General features: G+C 50.6%; 1 protein-coding gene across 1 annotated transcript in view; it reads left to right on the forward strand.

The window, feature by feature from the left end:
• The window catches only part of LOC149337119 (uncharacterized), a 132,744-nt gene that overhangs the window by 55,307 nt on the left and 56,350 nt on the right, over positions 1–21,087 (forward strand). Inside the window, exon 8 of the mRNA XM_089554328.1 lies at positions 15,354–15,401. Coding sequence (XP_089410454.1) covers positions 15,354–15,401 — 48 coding nt within the window. The remainder of the gene's footprint in view (positions 1–15,353; positions 15,402–21,087) is intronic.

Consider the following 21,087-nt stretch of genomic DNA (forward strand, 5'->3'; position numbering starts at 1 on the left):
GCTCTCCCTGGCAGCGTTGCAAGACGCTGTCGCGTTTCACTCTTAAGAGGCGAGGCTTAACATCTTAACAACACATAAGTGACGCAAGCAGCAACACTGAACTTAAGGCTTTCGCCTCACCGCACTTTCGGTCAACAAAGTGTCCCACTGAATTTTTCTTTTCAGCCACACTCTGTCGTTCTTAATGGATCTCTAGCGCTCCAAATTTTCTGGACATGAGATTTCTGGCACTGCCTCCTGCAATAGGTATGACTTCCATGAATGCTCCTGGAGTCCCGATATAAAGCTTAGAAGAGAACCCCCTGGGCTCTAAACTTTTGACAAAGACTACATAACTGGCTCGATGGGTCTGTTTGTTTTGAGGAAATGAAATGGAGTGACTGTTACATTTATCTCGGTAGACACCCGAACACCGCCGTAAGGGAAGGGATAAATGGGGTGTGAAAGAAGAAAGGAAGGAAGAAGTGCTGTAGTGGAGATGAATAATTTCGATTACCTGGGGTTCTTACCTGCACTGACATCGCACAGCACACGGCCGCCTTTGCGTTTCGCCTCTATCGAAACGCTGCCGCCGCGGTCGGCGTCGAAGGTAAGGTACTATGGCTCTTAAACGACCGCCTTAACTGAGGCGCGTGAGGGTAGGGGCGCTGGCGGCCTATAGCAGCAAGACGAGTGATGACGTCATTTGCGCGCAGCATTTCAGCCATGACTGGGTTTCAGGTGCAACTGGGTGAATGGACAGCTCTCTCGCGGTTTAAGTACGCTTTGCGTCCACCTACAAGGGCAAGCAGTTGTGGACCTTTCCTCAAAAGTAGTCAGAGTCGATTTCGACGGGAAAAAAATGAGCCGACGCTGAGGCAGCGATCGAATATCGAGCGCTAACGCATCTAACATAGGTGGCCGGTTCGAATCCCTGCCGGGATCAATTAGTAAGCTTATGCTGTACGAAACGCGAAATCGTATGCCACATCCCTAGCAATCTGCGACAAGCGATGCATCCATATTCTAGCGTAGCAGCCACGCTCACTCAGTGAGCTGAACACTGCTGAAAAATAAGACGCCATTTCTGTGGTGCGGAGCTCGTTGACAGTGACGGCGTTTCCATTTTCTTTGGCTGTTGTGGCCAGCGGCTGTAGTAGTTTTTGATGGAGTGTCCTCTTCGTCCCGCACCCCTTTTTTGTGCAGAGTGCCTATCCGCCCTGTTCTCAGGGCGGCCTAGTTCTCCATTCCGCGTAGTCCTCCTTTCCGCGCTAGTCCTCCATTCCGCGTAGTGCCCCACCCCCGCACTGTTTGCATTGTTTGTGCATTCTTTGTTCTGTTTTGTAGAATCCCATAGGGGATGTCTTGCTTGTACTGCACCAGTCATTTCAGTACACAATAAATTCTCTTTGTGTAGTAGCAGTTCTGCAATATTTCTGTGTGTCGCGGCAATAGTCGCGGTTCTGTATCTTTGTGTGTCGGGCGGCATCATTCGCCGCACTGTAACTTTATACAACCGAGGGACGGTTGTCACTTTTCAGACAACGGTCCAATAAAATTCCCTTCACAACATCACCCACTTTGAGCGAGCGTGGTTGCTACAATATGACTATACCGTTTGTCGCGTAGTGCTCGTCGTCGGTTCGGCGGACGCGGTAGCTGCGACGCGCGGCTGTTCTTTCGATCTTTCCTCTCACTTTGAACTCTCCTCTGTCTGCTCGTGGTAGCGATTGCGGCTCAGCTGAAGCCAGTGGGTAGGCCAATGCACTGTGCTTTCCATCCTTCAGTAGCAACAACAAGAAGCTTGTTCGCAGCCCGAACCATTGGCTGAACCGTTGCTCCGTGTCGGAAACTTAAGGTGTTGTACATTCAGCTGAGCCACAGCCCCTTCGTACATTCGGTGCAGGTGCTGAGCGCAATTCTATATGAAGATTCGGTGAGGCGTGGAAGTACAGCTACAGAGGTCGTTGGTTCCAGTCCCTGCCGCGAGCTAAGTTCCAACTACTAGTCAATTTATGGTGCACGAAACGCTGAACCGTATGACACCATCCGCAACATTCTGCGGTAAATGGTTGGTCCAACAATTTTACACTGTATGGCAGGGGTTTACTGAAAGAAACTGGGAAGAGACCGGCGGCGAAAAGAGACCATGGTCAACCAGGTCAACCAGACATTCCTAGCGATAGGATAAGGCTGAGGCGCATCATGCCGCGCATGGCCATCTTCGTCTTTGTTACGAACGTGCGCCTTCCTTTACAATCGCCCCGGTGAGAAGAGAAGCCATCCTGGCGACTTACAGCGACGGTAAGATGGCGGGGTTGTAAGGCTTGAGGCGCTGGACATGAACGGTCTCGCGGTCGCGGCGGAGGAGGTCTGGAGACGGCATGGGGGGTTTGACGACGTAATTAAGAGGAGATGCTCCAGGATGCGGCAGGGATCGGGATAAATGGTGAGAAATTTCGAGGACAGTCCAGCAGTGCCAGACGGTATCCAGAACCGCACAAGGGTGCCAGGAGAGAAGTGCGACGTGGTGTGAGCGTTGTCGTGGCGGAATATCGGGCGATACTGGGTCTCAGTTGTGAGTGAGCGTGCGATTTGGCGACAGTCTTCTGCGTGTTGCGCGGCTTTGGGAAACGAGGGAATATTAGGAGACATCAGGTTGGTAAGGCAGAGTGTCATCTATTGTAGCGGACGGATTACGGCCGCAAAAAGAAAGGAGAGTAGCCGGTAGTGAACTGTCGAGCGGTATACGTAGGCATAAGTCACATAAGGAAAGAGAGGGCCAGATTCGAGTGGTTTGATGCGACGTACTATCGGCCGGAAAATAAAATGGACCACCGCTCACGGTAGCGGAGCGGCTGCGGGGCCGCACAGGGGCGCTGTTGTCTCGCGCCGCTCGCTGGCAGCCAGAGTGCCCCGAGTAACGACAAACTTCGCCCTCGCCCTCGCGCGGGGGCTTGTCGCGCTTGGTGTTGCGTTCAGCTGCTCTGTTGTTGACAGTCCCGACGAAGGGGAGCGCGCATCGCCTATTCATCGAGCACATCGGGCTGCGGCAGATCAGTGGGCAGCCGCAGTCCGTCAAATCGCGGCTGTGTGAAGAAACGAGTCGGAGTTTTGTTTTTGGTTGTCCTTTTATATTGCCCTCATGTTAGATTAAGCAAACAAGGCAAGGGGAATGAGGGGCTCGTTATAAATACGAGAGAAGCCAATAGCCACAGAAACCAAGGGGCAGAGGGGATTTTTTTAATTTAATTATTTTTTGTGGTGTTGATCAAGTAAGAATATTACTGAATATGTTGTCGCTTAAAGCTAATTGATTAGAAAAGCAGAAGAAAAAACAACCATATGCCGCCGGTGGGATCCGAACCCACGACCTCCTAATTACGCATCCGGTGCTCTACCTCTGAGCTACGGCGACGGCTGTCAAACATTCTGCTTTCGGGGGTATTTATGTTTACAAATAGCCTAACCTTGAGAGTGTTCATCAGCGCCACCCACGTTCGTAAGCGGCGGACGTGGAACGTCCTGAGTTGCCGCTGGTGTGACGTAGAACGCCATCGAACGGCGAGGGTGGAAGCTGTGTGAGAACCCTCTTATGCTTCCTATGGCGTCAAGGCTGCCAGAACCGAGGCCCTCGCTAAGCAATTAAGCAAACAAGGGAAGGGGAATGAGGGGCTCGTTATAAATATGAGAGAAGCCAACAGCCACAGGAACCAAGGAGCACAGGGGATTTTTAATTTATTTATTTATTTATTTATTGTGGCGTTGATCAAGTAAGAATATTACTGAATATGTTGTCGCTTAAAGCTAATTGATTAGAAAAGCAGAAGAAAATAAATAAATTAAAAAATCCCCTGTGCTTCTTGGTTCCTGTGGCTGTTGGCTTCTCCCTCATGTTAGATGTTACTGCTAATCCCCTGCATCCACCACAGCCGGATTCTAGGCAACGTGGTCCAAGACGCCGCATCTGCAGCCACCGTGATGGGCGCTTTTTCACGCCACTGAGATAACAGAGACGGCGAACCTCTCTGCGGGCGCTGCTTCTCTTTCGAAGCTGTCGTATTGGCACTGTCTTCGCAATAAGCTTGATATTCTGTTCAGCAAAACATCTGCATTTTTTTTTTAAATTGGGGTCTACGATACGTAGTCTTTGACGATAATTTCTTTACGATAGCTCAGTCCCGAAGAGATTCTTAGGAAGACGAATCACAAAAATTATTGTCAGTGATGAAATTTATTTGCGAAAGAAGATTAAATATCTCATTGGCATTCTTCATTAGTGAGACGAAAAGTTGTCGCTTTCCGCGACGACTTGACTTAGTCGTCTTGGTATAGTCATATAGTGCCGCTACTAGGTCTGGACGTCGGCTCAGGGCTTCCCATTCCTCTTTGACGGCATGCCAGGGCTGGTCAGCTGTGCCACCACAAAGGCGCCGTGAGGCAAGTTCCTTTTTCATGACTCCCCAGATGTTTTCGATGGGGTTGAGGTCAGCCCCGTTAGGCGGCCACGGGAGCTGACGCACGGCGCAGCGCTCAAGAAGGTCGCTTACAGCACGCGCCTTGTGCACGGGGCTGCGGTCGTGCTGGAACACGTAGCAGCCATCCGGGAACGGTCCGTCCAGGGCGTAGGGAATCATGTGACCGGTAAGGCTCTCGCAGTGCCTTGGCCCGGTGAAAGAGCCCTCGATCCGCATGAGTAGACCGAGGCCGTCCCTACTGATGGCGCCCCAGACGCTGACTGAACACCAGCCACTGCTGAGCATGTTGTGGATGTAGTCAGGGAGATACCTGTGCATAGGACAGCAAAGATGTTCCAACAAACATTGGCATATGTCGGCTCCCAAACGTAAATCAAGTAGCGCTAACATAACAAATCCAACACTCTGCTGAAGCTTCTGTTCGGCAGGAGAATAACCTACTTCGTATTCGATACTGAATCTACGTCAAATCAAACATTCAAACAATCAAACAATTTCGGCACAGCTCCTCGTAGGGAGGTGTAGCTGTTAAGGGCGTCGTTTTTAGACGTCTTTAGGCATCTCTTTCGAAGTTCATTCAAGAGGTCCGCGTCTGTTCCGGGGAATCCGCGTATGATTTCGCTCATGTGAGATCTGGTAGTAGATTTTGCTTGAGTGGAATCTAAGAGGTGCCTTAAGAGAAGCCAAACCCTTCTGTTGCCTAACTGACCATTTAGGCTGTCGAATATCTGGCCCCATTGTTGCCTTTCTAGGTCGGATGATCCGCGCTCCTGTACGCGGATAGGCAAGAGCGTCAGCAGGGATACCACACCCGACCCGACCTTTACCAAAACGACCAGGGAGGTGGAAGCGACGGAAGATCAGCCGACGGCTGGCTCCAAGCTTCTACATCTCTGGGAAGCGCACAAAAGCGTCCTTAGTAGATGGAAAAAACAAAAACACAACAGGACACTTAAGCTAAAGGCAGCCAAGCTACAGAGACACATCGAAACCCATAGCTCCCACCTAGCGCCGTAAGGGAAGGGGTAAAGGAGGGAGTGAAAGAAGGAACGAAGAGGTGCCGCAGTGAGGTATCTGGAGTAACTTCGACCACCTGGGGATCTTTAACGTGCACTGATATCGCACAGCACACGGGCGCCTTTTGCGTTTCACCTCCATCGAAACGCGGCCGCTGCGGTAAGGTTCTAGCCCCGGGTACTCTGGCCCAGTAGACGAGCGCGCTAACCACTAACCTCGATTGGTTCTGTTCTGTTATTATACTCATAGTTAATTCAGCATTTTTTTCTCATGTTGACACGTTTTATTTCACTGGTGCTGTATTACAAAAACAACTACATATACGACGTCAATGTCTTTCCATTGTAGGTTTATAGTACTTCTTGCCTAATATATATCTTAAAATTACGAGTATTTCCCCTTTTTTATTCTTTGTGTAATACTACCAACACTAGCTTAATTTCATGTGTTATTTTATTGTTTACGCCATAGCTTTGTTGTATTTGCGTTGTATCATTTCTTGTTTTTTCTTAACACGTTGACCGGCTGAATGTTCTCATAAATACTAGGCCGTTTTCTTATTGACTTAACTACGCCCTCCTGCCACAGTAGCAAATTGAATTAACAGTATATTTAAATAAATAAAATAAATAACATGTGCACATATCAGGCAGTGGGGTTTTAACGGCAGCGCTGACTTTGCCTCAGGTTGACGGCACCATTCGTTTTTAAGGCGAAGACCGTAGTAGCCTCATTAGGCGAAACTCTGTTGGTGACCGTTGTCGTTGAGACCGAGAGATGGCCTCGAAAATATGCGCACTGCAACAGCCGTCGTCTAGCCACCGAAGCGCAGAGTGCGACGTCAGTGATTCAAACTCTGCTTTCGGAGGTATGCGCTGCACTGGTACAGTGAAAATTTAAGTTTCAAGCTCTGTGTCTGCTTATGTGCGCGTTGCTGGCAACTGGTAACATGTAACACCTTCGGAAAAGTGAAATTACCAAACCGGGAAAGCATGCCGCTGTCTACAAATTACAGAGGGAACTTAAGACTAACTAAGCGCTGCGAATGCGAAAGCATGCACGCGGGTTGTTCGGCGGCTGCGATGGCGTGCTACTGCAATGCAGTAGGCAACGAAGCTGATCTCATCGCGCCGCCCGATCGGAATTTAATAAAGACGACGATGGCCAAACCCAGCGCGACAGACTGGCAGTTCAGCGCGCGGGGTGTTGTACGGCGTTGATGGCTTAGTGCTTCAATGAAGTGGCCAGCAAAGCTTGTCTGTTCGCGCCGGCCTGGGTTTTAAGCCCACTTCGGAAGAAATTCATTTAAGAAGTTTTATTTTTCTTTCTTTCCCTATTATGTAGGCATTTCCGTTGACGTCCTGAGCTCACGTGGATTTTCGTTCCGTTTCTCGTGGATGTAACGGCGGGTTTCCTGACATGTAATGCTTTCGCATTAAAAAGCAGCCGAAGAATCATGCAGCATACCTCTCGTTGCAACTTCAATAGCCAGTGGCCGCTTTAATACACGAACCGTGTGCAGCAGCACCGAGCTGCAGCAACGAATTCTTGCCGCGAGATCGGCTGGGAGCACCCGGGTGAAGAGCAAAAGCGATGCCTTTAATCAACCCTGAGACACGACTGGCACGGCTGCGGTTTCGCTCAAGAGTGGTCTCTAGTAGAGCACTGCACGGGCCTCAATCTGAGGCCCGAGCCCGGCCCGGGCCCAAGACCTGAAGTCCGAGCCCGGCCCAGGCCCGCGGCTTCAAGCCCGGGCCCGGTCCGGGCCCGCTAAATTATCGCTCTAGCAAGCCCGGACCGGCCCGTGAATCCCGGAGTGAATCGCAGCCCGGGCCCTGCCCGGCCCGTTTCACAGTAACGCATGAGATATACTGCTCACTCTGAGCAAGCAGACTGCTACTAGACCGATAAGAAACTGGCCGACAAAGGTTCTGAAACCACAGTTTGGCTTGCAGAAAGTTGGTTCTTTTTAACCCAGAAGGAAGTGATTAAGAGTAGTGCTCGCCAGGCCCGTCTTTTGGACAGTGATCTCGTGTAGGTGCGCAAAGATAAAGGCGGAAGTTCCGAGAGCCGAATAAAAAGGGCTGCACACGCGCCCCCCATGATTTTAATCAGTTATTTTGCCGCCCGCAAAGTATAAACATTAAAGCTGCCTAGCAAGCACTGGGAAGATATTTTTTTAGTGAACGCGATCTCACAGGTAGAACTCAGCCGAACTGGTCGCCTATCAGCAGAAACGAAAAGCTAAAAGGCTTGAGTATTTCACGGTACTTGTTTATTTATTTTTTTATTTATTTCAAGATACCCCTGAAGACCCTCTTCACAAGAGTATTACATAGGGAGCATTACATAAGCGTCCTAAACTAACATGTTCTTCCCGAATGCATTTCTATTAGTGTATAAGTATATTTCGGGATGACGAACGATCAGTGGCCAGTTAAGGCCGGTGTAATTTTACTCTTACTGCACCGCGGCGTGGAAATAAGGAAATAAATAAGTCAATCAATAAAGCTTAGTTTTTTTTTCTCAGCGCGTACTATAACTCATAGCTCATCCGTGTCGCTGCTTTAATGCTGCAGTTGTGTATTTCACTCTGCAATAGCGAATGAAGAGTCGGACACCAGCCGTTTCTGTACGGACCCAAGCCCGGCGCGGGCCCGCAGCTTTAAGCCCGAGCCCGGCCCAGGCCCGGCAAAACAAATCATGTCCCGCGGGGCGGGCCGGGCCCGGGCTTTCGGGCTGGCCCGAGCCCGTGCAGTGCACTAGTCTCTAGCACAGCACTGCACTGTCCCGGAGGCTCCCAGAGTTCGAAACACGCAGGGGTTGGGGCATCAACGCGGGAAAAACTTCTTCGGATGAAGCGCAGCCAGGACTTTCAGCATTGTTTGTAAAGCGCCCCACCGACGATGAGTGAGTCGAGGCTTATGCAGCAGTGCCAGCGTTCCGCATGCTACGGTGCGGATTTGTTTCCTGGGCAGCCATTTTGTGACGAAGTGGTTAGGATAAAGAAGCAGACAGCAAACTAGATGCTATCAAGCCTCATGTGGGTGACTGGAAGGAGCAGCTTAAAAACTGCTTTGCTGAAATGGCTTTTACCAGACTGAGGATAGGCCACACACATCTGACGCGCTCCTATCTGCTCACATGAAACTCTTGCTGTGTTTGTGCTACACGTGAGTGTAGCGACTCGGTTGTGCACACGACCAACGAATATAGTCGATGTGAGAGCGACTGGACAGCATGTTTTCCAGAGGTGCACAAACAATGCATCTTCGCTTCACCGTAAAATTTACTTTGAAATGATTCATGAACCCCGCTGTCAAGAACGCTGAGCTTTTTAAGAAATTTAATTTTCGCCAGTTTGTCCATTTTATGTGAATTTCGACACCAGCACAGAATTTTTGTGCTATTTACAAGTGCACAGTATTACAGTTGATTGGTTTTGCAGCATTTCACGCCCGTTTTCACTCTACTCATAATTGCTATAAATCCCTCATACTGAAATGATTCAATGTCAGTGTCCGGTGCTCTTTGACCTTAAATTCTCCTGCGCCAGTGGACACCATTAGAGATATGGAGCACAGCTAGGTGGTCCTGAAAGTAGAATTTTACTTTGACGGCGTCCTCTGTCAACTTACCGACTTATGTCCTAACCTGTGCTTTATACAAGGTCTAATAAACGGTACCTAAACGAAATAAGAAATTTGTGATTGAGAACGCAATCTTCAGGGATAAACTGGCTGGGAGAAAAGTTGATGTTCAGTTTCGCAATGATCAGTGTACAGCGGTGGAGATATAATTAGGAAGCCAATCATTATGCGTCTCACTGCATTCTGCTGAGAAATTTAGATGTGAACGTCGGCAGTTTTATTATAGAAGCAAATGCGGCGCAGTTGCCGTACACTGTAGGTAATGTTTGCAGTGTACGTAGTGAGATATAATGCCATGGTGTATTCACTAATAAATACGCGTTGACGACGTATAGATGTTGGTCTTTATCAACAGGGTACCGCTACTGGACTCTTACCTGATACGAAGATCTGCGCTAGAAAAGATGAAAAAATGAAATACACGCATCGTTCTCACCGGCAGATTTCGCAAGTGAAATGCATGCGTCGACATTGACTTTGTCCTTCAGTAAAACGGCGAGTTGAGCGAGTTGGTACATTCTTGAGAAAAAAAACAGCGCAGGAACAGGGACACAAGAATAGAAGACGACGGGACATGCGCTGACTAGCAACTGAAGGTTTATTGCACGGAACACAAAAAATATACTCTACAAACAACCAGGAGCACGCATGATTGACGCCAACAACACTGATATGATGTCACAATCACCTATGATGTTCAAGAAACGATATCTCACAGTCATGAACGAGGACGGATGGGGTGCTTACGCATGAGTCGCGGTTTTTCTGAATATGAAATGCTAAGATTTGCGAATCATTTCTGTTGTGTCCCCTTATTGCTTTTGTGTGTGTGCGCCCCCGCGTCCTCCTCCTAACGACCACTCAATCCTCCTCCTAACGACACTTGCCCCCCGTCGCACGCTGTCACCAGATGCCCCCCCACGGTGCGCCCCCGCACCCTCCTCCTGTTCTGGGAAGCCACTCCCTCCCGTGGACGCTTCTCAGCTCCCTCCTTTCTTCGGGCGGCCAGTTCGGCTCCTGCCTCGGTCGACGCTGGTCGCACCCTCATCGGCTTTAAATAAACGAGGTCTTAAAGTACCGTGTGCGTCTTTCGCTGCATTCAACACAGCGACCGGACACGACAGTGGCGACGAGAAAGTGGATTCGACCCGCGCTACGCAACGCTATTGACAAGCCATGGCTACGCGAGGGTTTCCCAACCAGATACCAGAATTCAACGGCTCATCGTGGTCATCGTGGGTTGGACGCCTTCAGTTCTACTTTGAAGCTAACAACATCACAGACCCAGCCTTGAAGAGGGCCAACCTGCTGACGCTGTGCGGGGAGCAGACCTACGATACTGTCTGCGCCCTTATTCAGCCAAGCACACCAGCGGCAGTGTCTTACGACGACATCGTAAAAGCGCTGCAAAAGCACTACGACCCAAGGCCATCCGAGGTCTACAGCCGGGCTCGCTTCCAACGACGAGATCAACTGGAAGGAGAAACTGTGAGCGCCTACGTAGCCGCGCTCAAGAAGCTCGCTGCCGACTGCAATTTTGGAACGCTGTCGACAACAGCTACCGGGCAGGAGGGAGACGCAGCTTCTTCTGCTAACACCACCATGCTTCCCTTGGACGTGATGTTACGCGACAGATTTGTGTGCGGACTGAGTGACGAGTCACTGCAGCAGCGCCTGTTCGCTGAGAAGGACCTCACATTCAGCAAAGCTTACGACATCGCCGTTCGAGCGGAGAGCGCCGGTCACCAGCAGAGAGGGATTCGTCGGAACACCGAGCCGGTACACCAGACAAGCAACCAGGTGCGCAAGCCTTCTGTTGTTGTAAAATCGGTCAAAAAGGCACAACGCTGCTGGCGGTGTGACGACCAACACAACCCCCAGGGATGTCGATTCCAGTCAGCCACGTGTAATTTTTGCCACAAGCGAGGGCATATCGAAAGAGCATGCATTACGAAACGGAGACTTGCCAAGATAAAGTCACCTTCCCAGCCTAATCACAGCGTCAACGCCTCAGAGAATACGCCGCTATCTGATCTCCATGGAACAACATCAGCAACACCATCTGTGTTGTACGACCTGAACACCATGAATCTCGGCACGCGACCGAAGATTTTTACAGAAGTAAGCGTACATCACCAGCTGATTAAGTTCGAGGTGGACTCCGGCGCAGCCTGTACTCTGATCAGTGAGGACACGTTCCGAACTTCATGGCCATCTGACGCACCCGCCCTGCAACAAGACGACACGCACCTGCGAACGTGGTCAGGACAGAATCTGCCACTATTGGGCTCTGCCAACGTGCAGGTTAACTACAACGGCCAGACCCATACGCTACCTCTGCTTGTTGTGAAGGGTACAGGATCAAGCCTTCTAGGGAGAAACTGGTTTTCTCCACTAGGCGTGATGATATGCGGCATACACCAGACGCCGAGCCAGAACATGGTTAGTAAACATCAAAACGCCGATGCGCTAAGCCGTCTGCCACTAGACGCAACTGTTGACGAACCATTTCCACCAGGAGACGTTCTGATGTTCGAAGCACTGCCAGAACCTCCGCTTACAGCAGGCACAGTTGCAGCATCTACGCAGAAGTGCGCAGCTCTCCGGCTAGTTTACACAGCTGTTCAACAAGGCAACGTGCATAAACTCAAAGGGGACAACTTCGACGCTTACCGCAGGCGAGCTACAGAGTTGAGCACCCATCGCGGCTGCATCATATTTGGGTCCCGAGTTGTGATGCCGAGAGAACTACGCGCACAAGCTATGTCTCTCATCCACGCCGGACATCGGGGCATCGTTGCAATGAAAAAGTGTGCCAGAAGCTACATGTGGTGGCCTGGCATTGACAACGACATCGAAACAGTGGTGCGAGAATGCAAGCCTTGCCAGAGCAGCCGGAGCGCCCCGCCGAAAGCTCCTGTCCCAGAATGGGAAAAGCCAGACACACCATGGCACACACTGCACATTGATTTTGCAGGACCAATTGAGGGCTGCACTTTCCTTGTGGTCGTAGATGCCTACACAAAGTGGCTTGAGATAAGGCAAATGGGACAGACGACTTCGGCAGCAGTCATTGACAACCTCCGATCACTATTTGCAACGTTCGGCCTGCCGCGCAAGGTAGTGTCGGACAACGGAACACCGTTTGTGTCTGCGGAGATCCTCAAGTTTTATCGCGACAACGGGATCTCATCAGTTACATCGGCCCCCTACCACCCAGCGACAAACGGACAAGCCGAGCGCTACGTAGCCGAGCTAAAACGCGCCCTTGAAAGAGATCAGACAGGCTCGCTGCAGCGCCGCCTTGCGCGCTTTCTCTTCAAGCAGCACACGACGGTTCAGAGCACAACAGGCGAGACCCCCTCGAAAATGATGTTCGAGCGTGAAATGCGAACCCAGCTCACAGCCATCCTCCCCGAGCCAAAGGCAGAGACGTTCCGGGAAGAAAAAGCAATTCCGCGCTGCGGCACGCTTAATGAGGGGCAGCGCGTCCTCGCCCGACAGTTTCTGAAAAAGCCACGCTGGGAGGAAGCTACAATTGTCAGACGCATAGGCCTGCGCTCTTGGCTCGTCAACATACATGGCACAGTAGCACGCCGACATCTCAACCAGCTGCGTAGATTTACGACGCCGTCTGAGAGCTGTCCGCCAGCGGAGAGAACACGTGCACCATTTTCCCACATAGCCTGGCACCTCTTCCCGGAAGAAGAGACTTCGCCCAGGACAGACCCAGGAGACACAGCGAACAACAGCCAGCCTACAAGTGTTTCTCCCCCGAGCGCACAAAGCCAGCGCGCCTCCACGCGTGAGCGCCGACCCCCTGCACGATACCAGGCAACTTTCTAAGGGGGAAGGAAGTGTTGTGTCCCCTTATTGCTTTTGTGTGTGTGCGCCCCCGCGTCCTCCTCCTAACGACCACTCAATCCTCCTCCTAACGACACTGGCCCCCCGTCGCACGCTGTCACCAGATGCCCCCCCACGGTGCGCCCCCGCACCCTCCTCCTGTTCTGGGAAGCCACTCCCTCCCGTGGACGCTTCTCAGCTGCCTCCTTTCTTCGGGCGGCCAGTTCGGCTCCTGCCTCGGTCGACGCTGGTCGCACCCTCATCGGCTTTAAATAAACGAAGTCTTAAAGTACCGTGTGCGTCTTTCGCTGCATTCAACACAGCGACCGGACACGACAATTTCATATTCAGAAAAACCGCGACACATGCGTAAGCACCCCATTCGTCCTCGTTCATGACTGTGAGATATCGTTTCTTGAACATCATGGCTGATTGTGACATCATATCAGTGTTGTTGGCGTCGATCATGCGTGCTCCTGGTTGTTTGTAGAGTATATTTTTTCGTGTTCCGTGCAATAAACCTTCAGTTGCTAGTCAGCGCCTGTCCCGTCGTCTTCTTTTCTTGTGTCCCTGTTCCTGCGCTGTTTTTTTTTTCTCATGACTTGGTCCAGACGCTGCGCTGAATTTTTTTGCTAGAAGCTCGAAAGTTTGAATCTGCTAGCGGGAATATTTGTAAATGCGATTTTCTCGGCGCCGAGAAATGCGTTTTTTTTTTACTGTGGGACAAACGTCAACCTAGCCGGAAAGTGCCAGCGAATCAACTTTTACTGAAAACTATATTGCGATGGGGCTATCAGCTCCATTTTAACACCAGCGAACCAATGAAATTGTGAAAAGTAGAAACATTCCAGAGTTAGCGCAGTGTGTGGTGAGTAGTGGCCACGCCTGTATAGGTGGACATCTATTACCGCAGTCGATGTATATTAGTATTACTTCAGCCATAAGTTCTATCGGGGACAAAGGGAACTGACCCCGCCTCCAAGTTCCAAACCGTGCAGCCCTGCACGCACTGGGTCCGTCTCGAGCAAGCGGCCATGAGTCTTCTTTCAGTGACACATTTCGAAGTAGTTACGATCAATTGTGGTTCCCCTAAATTTCACCAGCGTTCACTTCACTACGACGACCGCTCGGTGTACAAGCATTCGTGCATTTCGCCTCCATGGAAGCACGGCGTTCACTGTATGAGTCAAACCCGCGATCTCTTGCAAAATAGCAGACTGTGCATCCTGGCCATGGCGAAAGCTCATAGCGAGAAAGTAGAGGACAGAAGTTATATTACTTCACTGCTACGAAGCAATTACTGTGTTTGCCGTTTATTGCTCTGCTGTAAAAAAAAAAAAAAAAACGCGGCACAGGCTTTCGGTAGGGTTCAGTCTAGTAGGTTTCAAGGATTCAGTCTAACGCACGTTGGCGAATTCAAATACCTGGGCGTTACTTTCACGACTAGCCTTAGTTGGCATAATCATATTGATGTAATCTGCTCTAACGCGCGGCGAAAACTTGGATGCCTAAAACGTACTTTAAAAGACGGCACTAAGCAATGTAAGCTAATAGCTTACAAAACACTAATTAGACCTCTTCTCGAGTATTCGTTTGTAGTGTGGTCACTTCATTTCTTAAATGATACAACCAAATTAGAGTTTGTTCAAAGGAAAGCAGTTCGGTTTATGTACAGCCGCTGAGACCATGGGTTTTCATCATCATCTCATACACGCGCTTTGTCACTTGAACTATTGTATCGACGCACTTGTGACCGTCTAATCATGCTGCACAAAATCGTACATGGATCGGCCAACATTCAGGTGCCTATGTCACTGATCACTGCTGTCGTGTTCGTCGACCAAGCGACGCCAGGCCGCTCCGGCAGCCCTTGCCTCCTTCGCGCATACTCGCCGCCCGCTTCCAAGAAACAAGCGCGGGCCGGCCGCTCCAACAAAAGCTAGCACCCACAAAGGCTAGCAGGCGTCTCCCCCGACGACATCTGATCCCCACAGCCCCGTCGACTGACCCATTCCCCAGTCTCCACCCATCAACTGCCTTGAGAGGTTCCTCGCATGCGGGGCTCCCACGCCCCGAACTAACAGCAACCATCAACAACTGCTGCTGGCCGAGTTACCCGACGGACTCACCAACTTAATACAGTTCCTTTCACCCCATCCATAAATTGTTTAAAGTTTTCTCTTTTTTCACACATCGTTGAATTGTGGAGTAACTTAGATGGTTTCTGCGTTCATTGCCAACTAATCAGTTCAAGCTAGAACTGCCTAACCATGTTACTTGACATTTTTGTACTATGCTTTGTAACCCACCCATGCTATGTCTCTAACAAGAGACAGCAGTATTTTTAAATGAATAAATAACACTGTCTTTGATTTTTTTTTCTCAGAATCAACGACGACAACTAGTACCACCACGACTACGGAGACAACATCGAGTATGTAAAGAATTCTTTATCTTTATCGAAATTTGTTTGCAGCGCCATTGGATGTGATCCCTAATGTTTGCCAGCCACGATAGATGGCGCAAGTCTCCAAATTTGTCACTTCCATCACCCCCTCTAATCAAGGAGAAAACCCTTTCGCAGCAGTTGCGGTGACTAGCGCTTGGAGGGATCACTCTAACTTTTACACCTCATTGTGCTCATATTCAACTAGCACTGCTGAGAATAATGATTCAGTGTGCCGCTTTTGTAAGCATGAAACAGAATTATAGTTGCCTTGACGGAGCAGACAGGCGCAACGCAAAAAGGAACACGGATGCTAAGGTCGACAACGTCATTCGCAGTGCGGACGGCGGGAGATGTCGAACGTAATATCCTGGTCGGCAGCACCTGCTACAGGTCCCGTCTTGCGAGTTGCTGGCGCGGAAGATACCGCGGGGGCTTCTTAGTACTGAGACAGCATTCCCCATGCGGAATGACGCCGATTATTGGTTCCCTAGAAGCCGAGGTGCGAACTTGCCGTAGATGTCGGCAGAGTAGCATTCACGCGTCTTCCTCTAAGGTGCCTCGTCGATATATAATGCCGAATTGCACTGGTCGATTGGGAGCAGCATTTCTTGCTCCACAGCGACGAACTCCACTGCTAAGAGATCCATTACAGGGGCTAGTCCTTGCAGCGGCTTTAATCTAAGTCCAGCGCAGTTCCCACACGATACACCACAAATTCCACTGGTCGATTTGGATCGGGTTAGTGTGTTCCACTGGTCGTTTTGGTGTAACTCGTTCCGCGGAGAAGTCGCTGCTTTAGCCGGAACTCTGATTTTGCGGTGCCGTCGCTTGCCACATGGCCAAGCCGCGTTTGCCTGTTGTTGGCGCGCCACCTACCGCAGACTAGCCGGACGTTCAAGCCGCTAGGCCACCCATCGCCTCCGAGCTTCAAGCCACTCTACCTCTCCGAACTCTCTCCTAAAAGTGGAGGGGGAATTTCTCTCTCTCCAATAGTCCTCCCTGCCAACTCAGGAAGTGGCGCTGTGGACGCCGACGACGATGACGGCGTGAAACTGAGGAACAAGCTAATAAAAGCTAGGGCTCTAAAAGAGCAACGGACCCTGTTAGATGTGAGGCCCTTGGATGTCTCACTCTCAGGCTCAGGCCCGCCGGTACCGATATTTAGAGCGGCCGCTGCACTCAGGAGAGTAGGAGAGCCACCGTAGGGAAAAAATGCCTGCTTTACATGCAACATGGTGAGACAGATTGTTGGAAACAGCTTCTCGGCGCTAGAAGCTGCGAGAAGCGCACCCCTGGCCTTCAATAGGAAGTCACGCTTGGGATAGCCTTGCTGCTACAAGCCCTTTGCCATGTGTTTCAAATTGTTCAATACAGATTTTTCTTTCAAAAGCCATGAGACTTACGACAATACGGCAAGCGCAGGTGAACTCTAAATCACGGCGGACTATATATGCACCGTACAGGGTCTACAATTCAGCTATTATTTAACAGAACTTAACCAGTCAACTTTTTCTCGTTGATTTTAGGCGTCAAATTCTATCCGAAATTGGAGGCCGTTAACGTCCTTACCGAGCCCAGGTTTTAAAATTTCTTGCTGGCCATTGAGGTTAGAAATATCGGACGTCCAAAAAAATCTCTGCCTCTCCCGTAAACGAGAGTAGAGTAAGCATGAAATGTTTACGGGCCTAATGTCATCTCGGTGGACACCCGAACCGCACCGTAAAGGAAGGGAGGAACGCCACCACCCGTTCGGCGCGATGCCTTGCCCTTTGAACGTAGCGCTTCTCCCCCGGATCACGTATGACAACGAAGTGTAACGTGGCATTTATGTGCTTTTTGCACGCGTTATTAGAAATCGGCAATTATAATTTCGTGCATTAACAAACGCACAGCGACTGATATCTTGATAAACATTGAGAAGGCACTGGCAGCAGTTATTTTTTGTGACTCCTTTCGAGACAAACCGGCGCTTGCATGCCGGTCGCGTAGGAGGGCTTACAGAGTCTCGTGAAATCTCGTCAAGTCTCGTACGGTGCCCGGATGTTCTCGTTTCAGAGCCCGGATGACTGGAATTCAGTGCCCGGATGAGTGGATTTCAGTGCCCGGATGAGTGGATTTCAGTGCCCGGATGACTGGAATTCAGTGCCCGGATGACTGGAATTCAGTGCCCGGATGACTGGAATTCAGTGCCCGGATGACTGGATTTCAGTGCCCGGATGAGTGGATTTCAATGCCCGGATGAGTGGATCTCGGTCTCGGCGTGACGTCACCACACTGCCGACAACGGGGGCTAAAAGCATTTCATGCTTAATACGCATTTTTAAGCTCGCTGAGGCTGCTGTTCCCCGGCTGAACGTTTGAGTGTCCCCCTTGCATTTCTAATGGAGCAAATACAGATGCCCTTTGTGTATTTTATGATGTAGAAGCAGTTAACGTGACTTCCACGACGATACTGCGCGCAGACGCTACTTTATAAAGAGGCGCCGCGGTGGCTCGGTAGTTCTAGTGATTGGCTGCTGGCTCTGAAGACACGGGTTCGATCCCGGCCGCGTCGGTCGCATTTTGATGGAGGCGAAATGCTACATTCCCTCCCCCCCCCCCCGTCCCCTTTCGTTAAAGATCCTGGTTGAAATTATCCTGAGCCCTCCATTGCGTCGTCCTTGATAGCCTGAATCACTTGCAATGTTGAACCCTACAAGATCCGATATAGCCACTTTATAAAGGTGCCCTTCGGGAAATCAAACTCAGCGAGCTTTCAAATCTGTATTTATGATTTTAGATATCTCGAAACAAATTGTTGAATAAGAAAATTTAAAACCTCGGCTCCCCTTCCAAATTAACGCCCTCAATTTCGCAATTTTGCTCCTTAAAATCAGAAATAAATAGACGGTTTAGCATAGCTGAGTGCTGATTATCCTGTAGTAGTAGCACTAGTTATGATGGGCATTTTAGGTGCTTTCATGCTTTAGGATTTGACCTAAGGGCCTTTACCCGGAAGTCATTTATCAAGAAGGCCTTCACCCTGAAGGCATTTACCACAAAAGGCCTTCGACCAGCAGGTCTTTACCCTGGAAGCGTCTACCTGGAAGGCCTTCAACTAAGTGTGCCCATCACCCGGGTGAAAGCCTGCCAGGTTGCTCACTACAGGATGCGCAGGCTGGGCTCCCGCCAGAAAGCAGGCTTCACGCCCCTACGTACAGTCTGTAATGTTCAGTAATGTTCAGCCCAAGGGGTTTGCTTCCAAGCCGTGGAGAGGGGCTTTTAAGCACATTTGACAGCCTTAAGCTTGGTAGGGTTGAAGTCTTTAGTTCCTTCCGCCTTCGTGAGATTAGGGGCTCTGAGTATATGCAGTAGGATCCGCGCTGCAGGGCTCAGAAGCATGCCCCTCGGGCTGTATACTTTTGACAAAGACTGTACGTATGCCCGAAACAAAAAAAAAAAATGTGCCTAGTAGCGTTCCCGGACTAAAATTGGTTGCAAAATTTCAGTTAATTAATCGCGTAATTGCCGCGCTCAGTCTCTAGAGTTCACCTGCACAAGCCGCAGCGTGTATCTTTCACAACTTTTCAACGAAAAATCAGTACGTAATAAAAATCACCTGATATAAGTTTAGGTTTATGGGGGTTTCACGTCCCAAAGCGACTCAGGTTATGATTTGGCCGAAAATTCGAAATCCGAGAAATCCGAAAAGGTGGCCGAAAATCCGGTATCTCGGGACCAACGTTCGCGTGTGCACTGGCTGGCGCGTGATTATACGGAAGTTTCCTAAAAAATTGTACCTTGTTTATAGCAACTGAAAATGGGTCACCACGCATGCATTCTTGAAGTGGAATAGTGTAGGCGTAGCACGCATTACTCCGCTAACATTTATTTGATTATTTAGATGGCATTGGTCTTTTGGACAAACTAATTGCTCCGTTTAGCACTCTCTCTCACTAAGCATTTTTTATGCTGTGAACTTCGTCATCCCCTTTCCCACACAACTCCCATTCCATCTTTCTCTACCCTAATCCCTTCCCCACGCAGAATAGCAAGTCAGCGGATTTAAACGCTGGCTAAATTATCTGCATTGAAATAACAGCTTCTCTATCTGTCTCTCTCTCCATCCCTCTCTGTGAGACCTAGGTTGCTGTTCGCAATCGTGCGAGAAGAACAGCTCCAGCAAGCTCCATTTTTGCATAGATCGTTCTTCGGGCGGCTGTATATTTTGTACGGAGGAAGGGGTTTGAGCTTAGGGTATCAGCTACAGACGGCGTCACCGCTTCGGCGGGCTCGGTTGTTGCGACGCGCGTCTTTTTATGCGAAGCATACTACTTTAGCTACCACTTCAGCCCTTCACCGTGGTTATGCGCCTCCAAATCACGTGATACATGACGTCACACCACGTGACACGATGACGTCACGACAGTAGAGAAACGGGGGCCGACCTCGCGCCGTCGCTGTGGTTGTGCGCCTCCAAATCACGTGATACATGACGTCACACCACGTGACACGATGACGTCACGACAGTGGAGAAACGGGGGCCCACCTCGCGCCGTCGCTGTGGTTGTGCGCCTCCAAATCACGTGATACATGACGTCACACCACGTGACACGATGACGTCACGATAGTGGAGAAACGGGGGCCCACCTCGCGCCGTCGCTGTGGTTGTGCGCCTCCAAATCACGTGACACGATGATGCCACACCACGTGACACGATGACGTCACAGCAGTGGAGAAACGGGGGCCTACCTCGCGCCGTCGCTGTGGTTGTGCGCCTCCAAATCACGTGATACATGACGTCACACCATGTGACTTGATGACGTCACGACAGTGGAGAAACGGGGGCCCACCTCGCGCCGTCGCTGTGGTTGTGCGCCTCCAAATTACGCGCATTCTCCAGGCTTAACCAAGTTAAGCCTCAGCTATTTTTTATGCGAAGCATATTGCTAGAGCTATGCCCCACGCCGTCACCGTGGCTGTACGCGTCCAACCACGTGACACGATGACGTCACACCACGTGACACGATGACGTCATGAAAGATGAGAAACAGGTCCCCCACCTCGCGCCGTCGCTCGGAGCTGTACGCGACCAACCACGTGACACGATGACGTCACACCACGTGACACGATGACGTCATGTCAGATGAGAAAGAGGTCCCCCACCTCGCGCCATCACTCGGAGCTGTACGCGACCAACCATGTGACACGATTACGTCACACCACGTGACACGGTGACGTCATGACAGATGAGAAACAGGTCCCCCACCTCGCGCCGTCGCTCGGAGCTGTACGCGACCAACCACGTGACACGATGACGTCCCGACAGATCGCCGTCACGCGCTGGGAGAGGGAGAACGATGCCATCGCACAGACCTCCGGAATGTCCTCGAGCAGCATTCCCGCGCATTTCGAACGCGCGTTCACACAGGGTGTAGGTGAAACGCTCGCTCCACCGGGCAGGCGGACGCGGCTTCCGTGGCAATCCAGGCGCTCACCCAACGCGCGTCTCGGGGTTAGTCGGCGTTCCGCTGTAGCCATGCCGTTGTCTTCCCCCACGACGAAGGCTTCTAGTGGTTGTATAAAAATGACCAAGTATTCAACCAAGGAAAGCCATGTATTACCAAGCCTAGCCATCAATATGCTTCGCATCTGACAAGGCTTAACCTTAGCTAAGCCTCAGCCATTTTTT

This window comes from Amblyomma mixtum, chromosome 7, assembly GCF_055824585.1.
Source record: "Amblyomma mixtum isolate Tamu chromosome 7, ASM5582458v1, whole genome shotgun sequence".
NCBI classification, from domain to species: Eukaryota; Metazoa; Arthropoda; class Arachnida; order Ixodida; family Ixodidae; genus Amblyomma; species Amblyomma mixtum.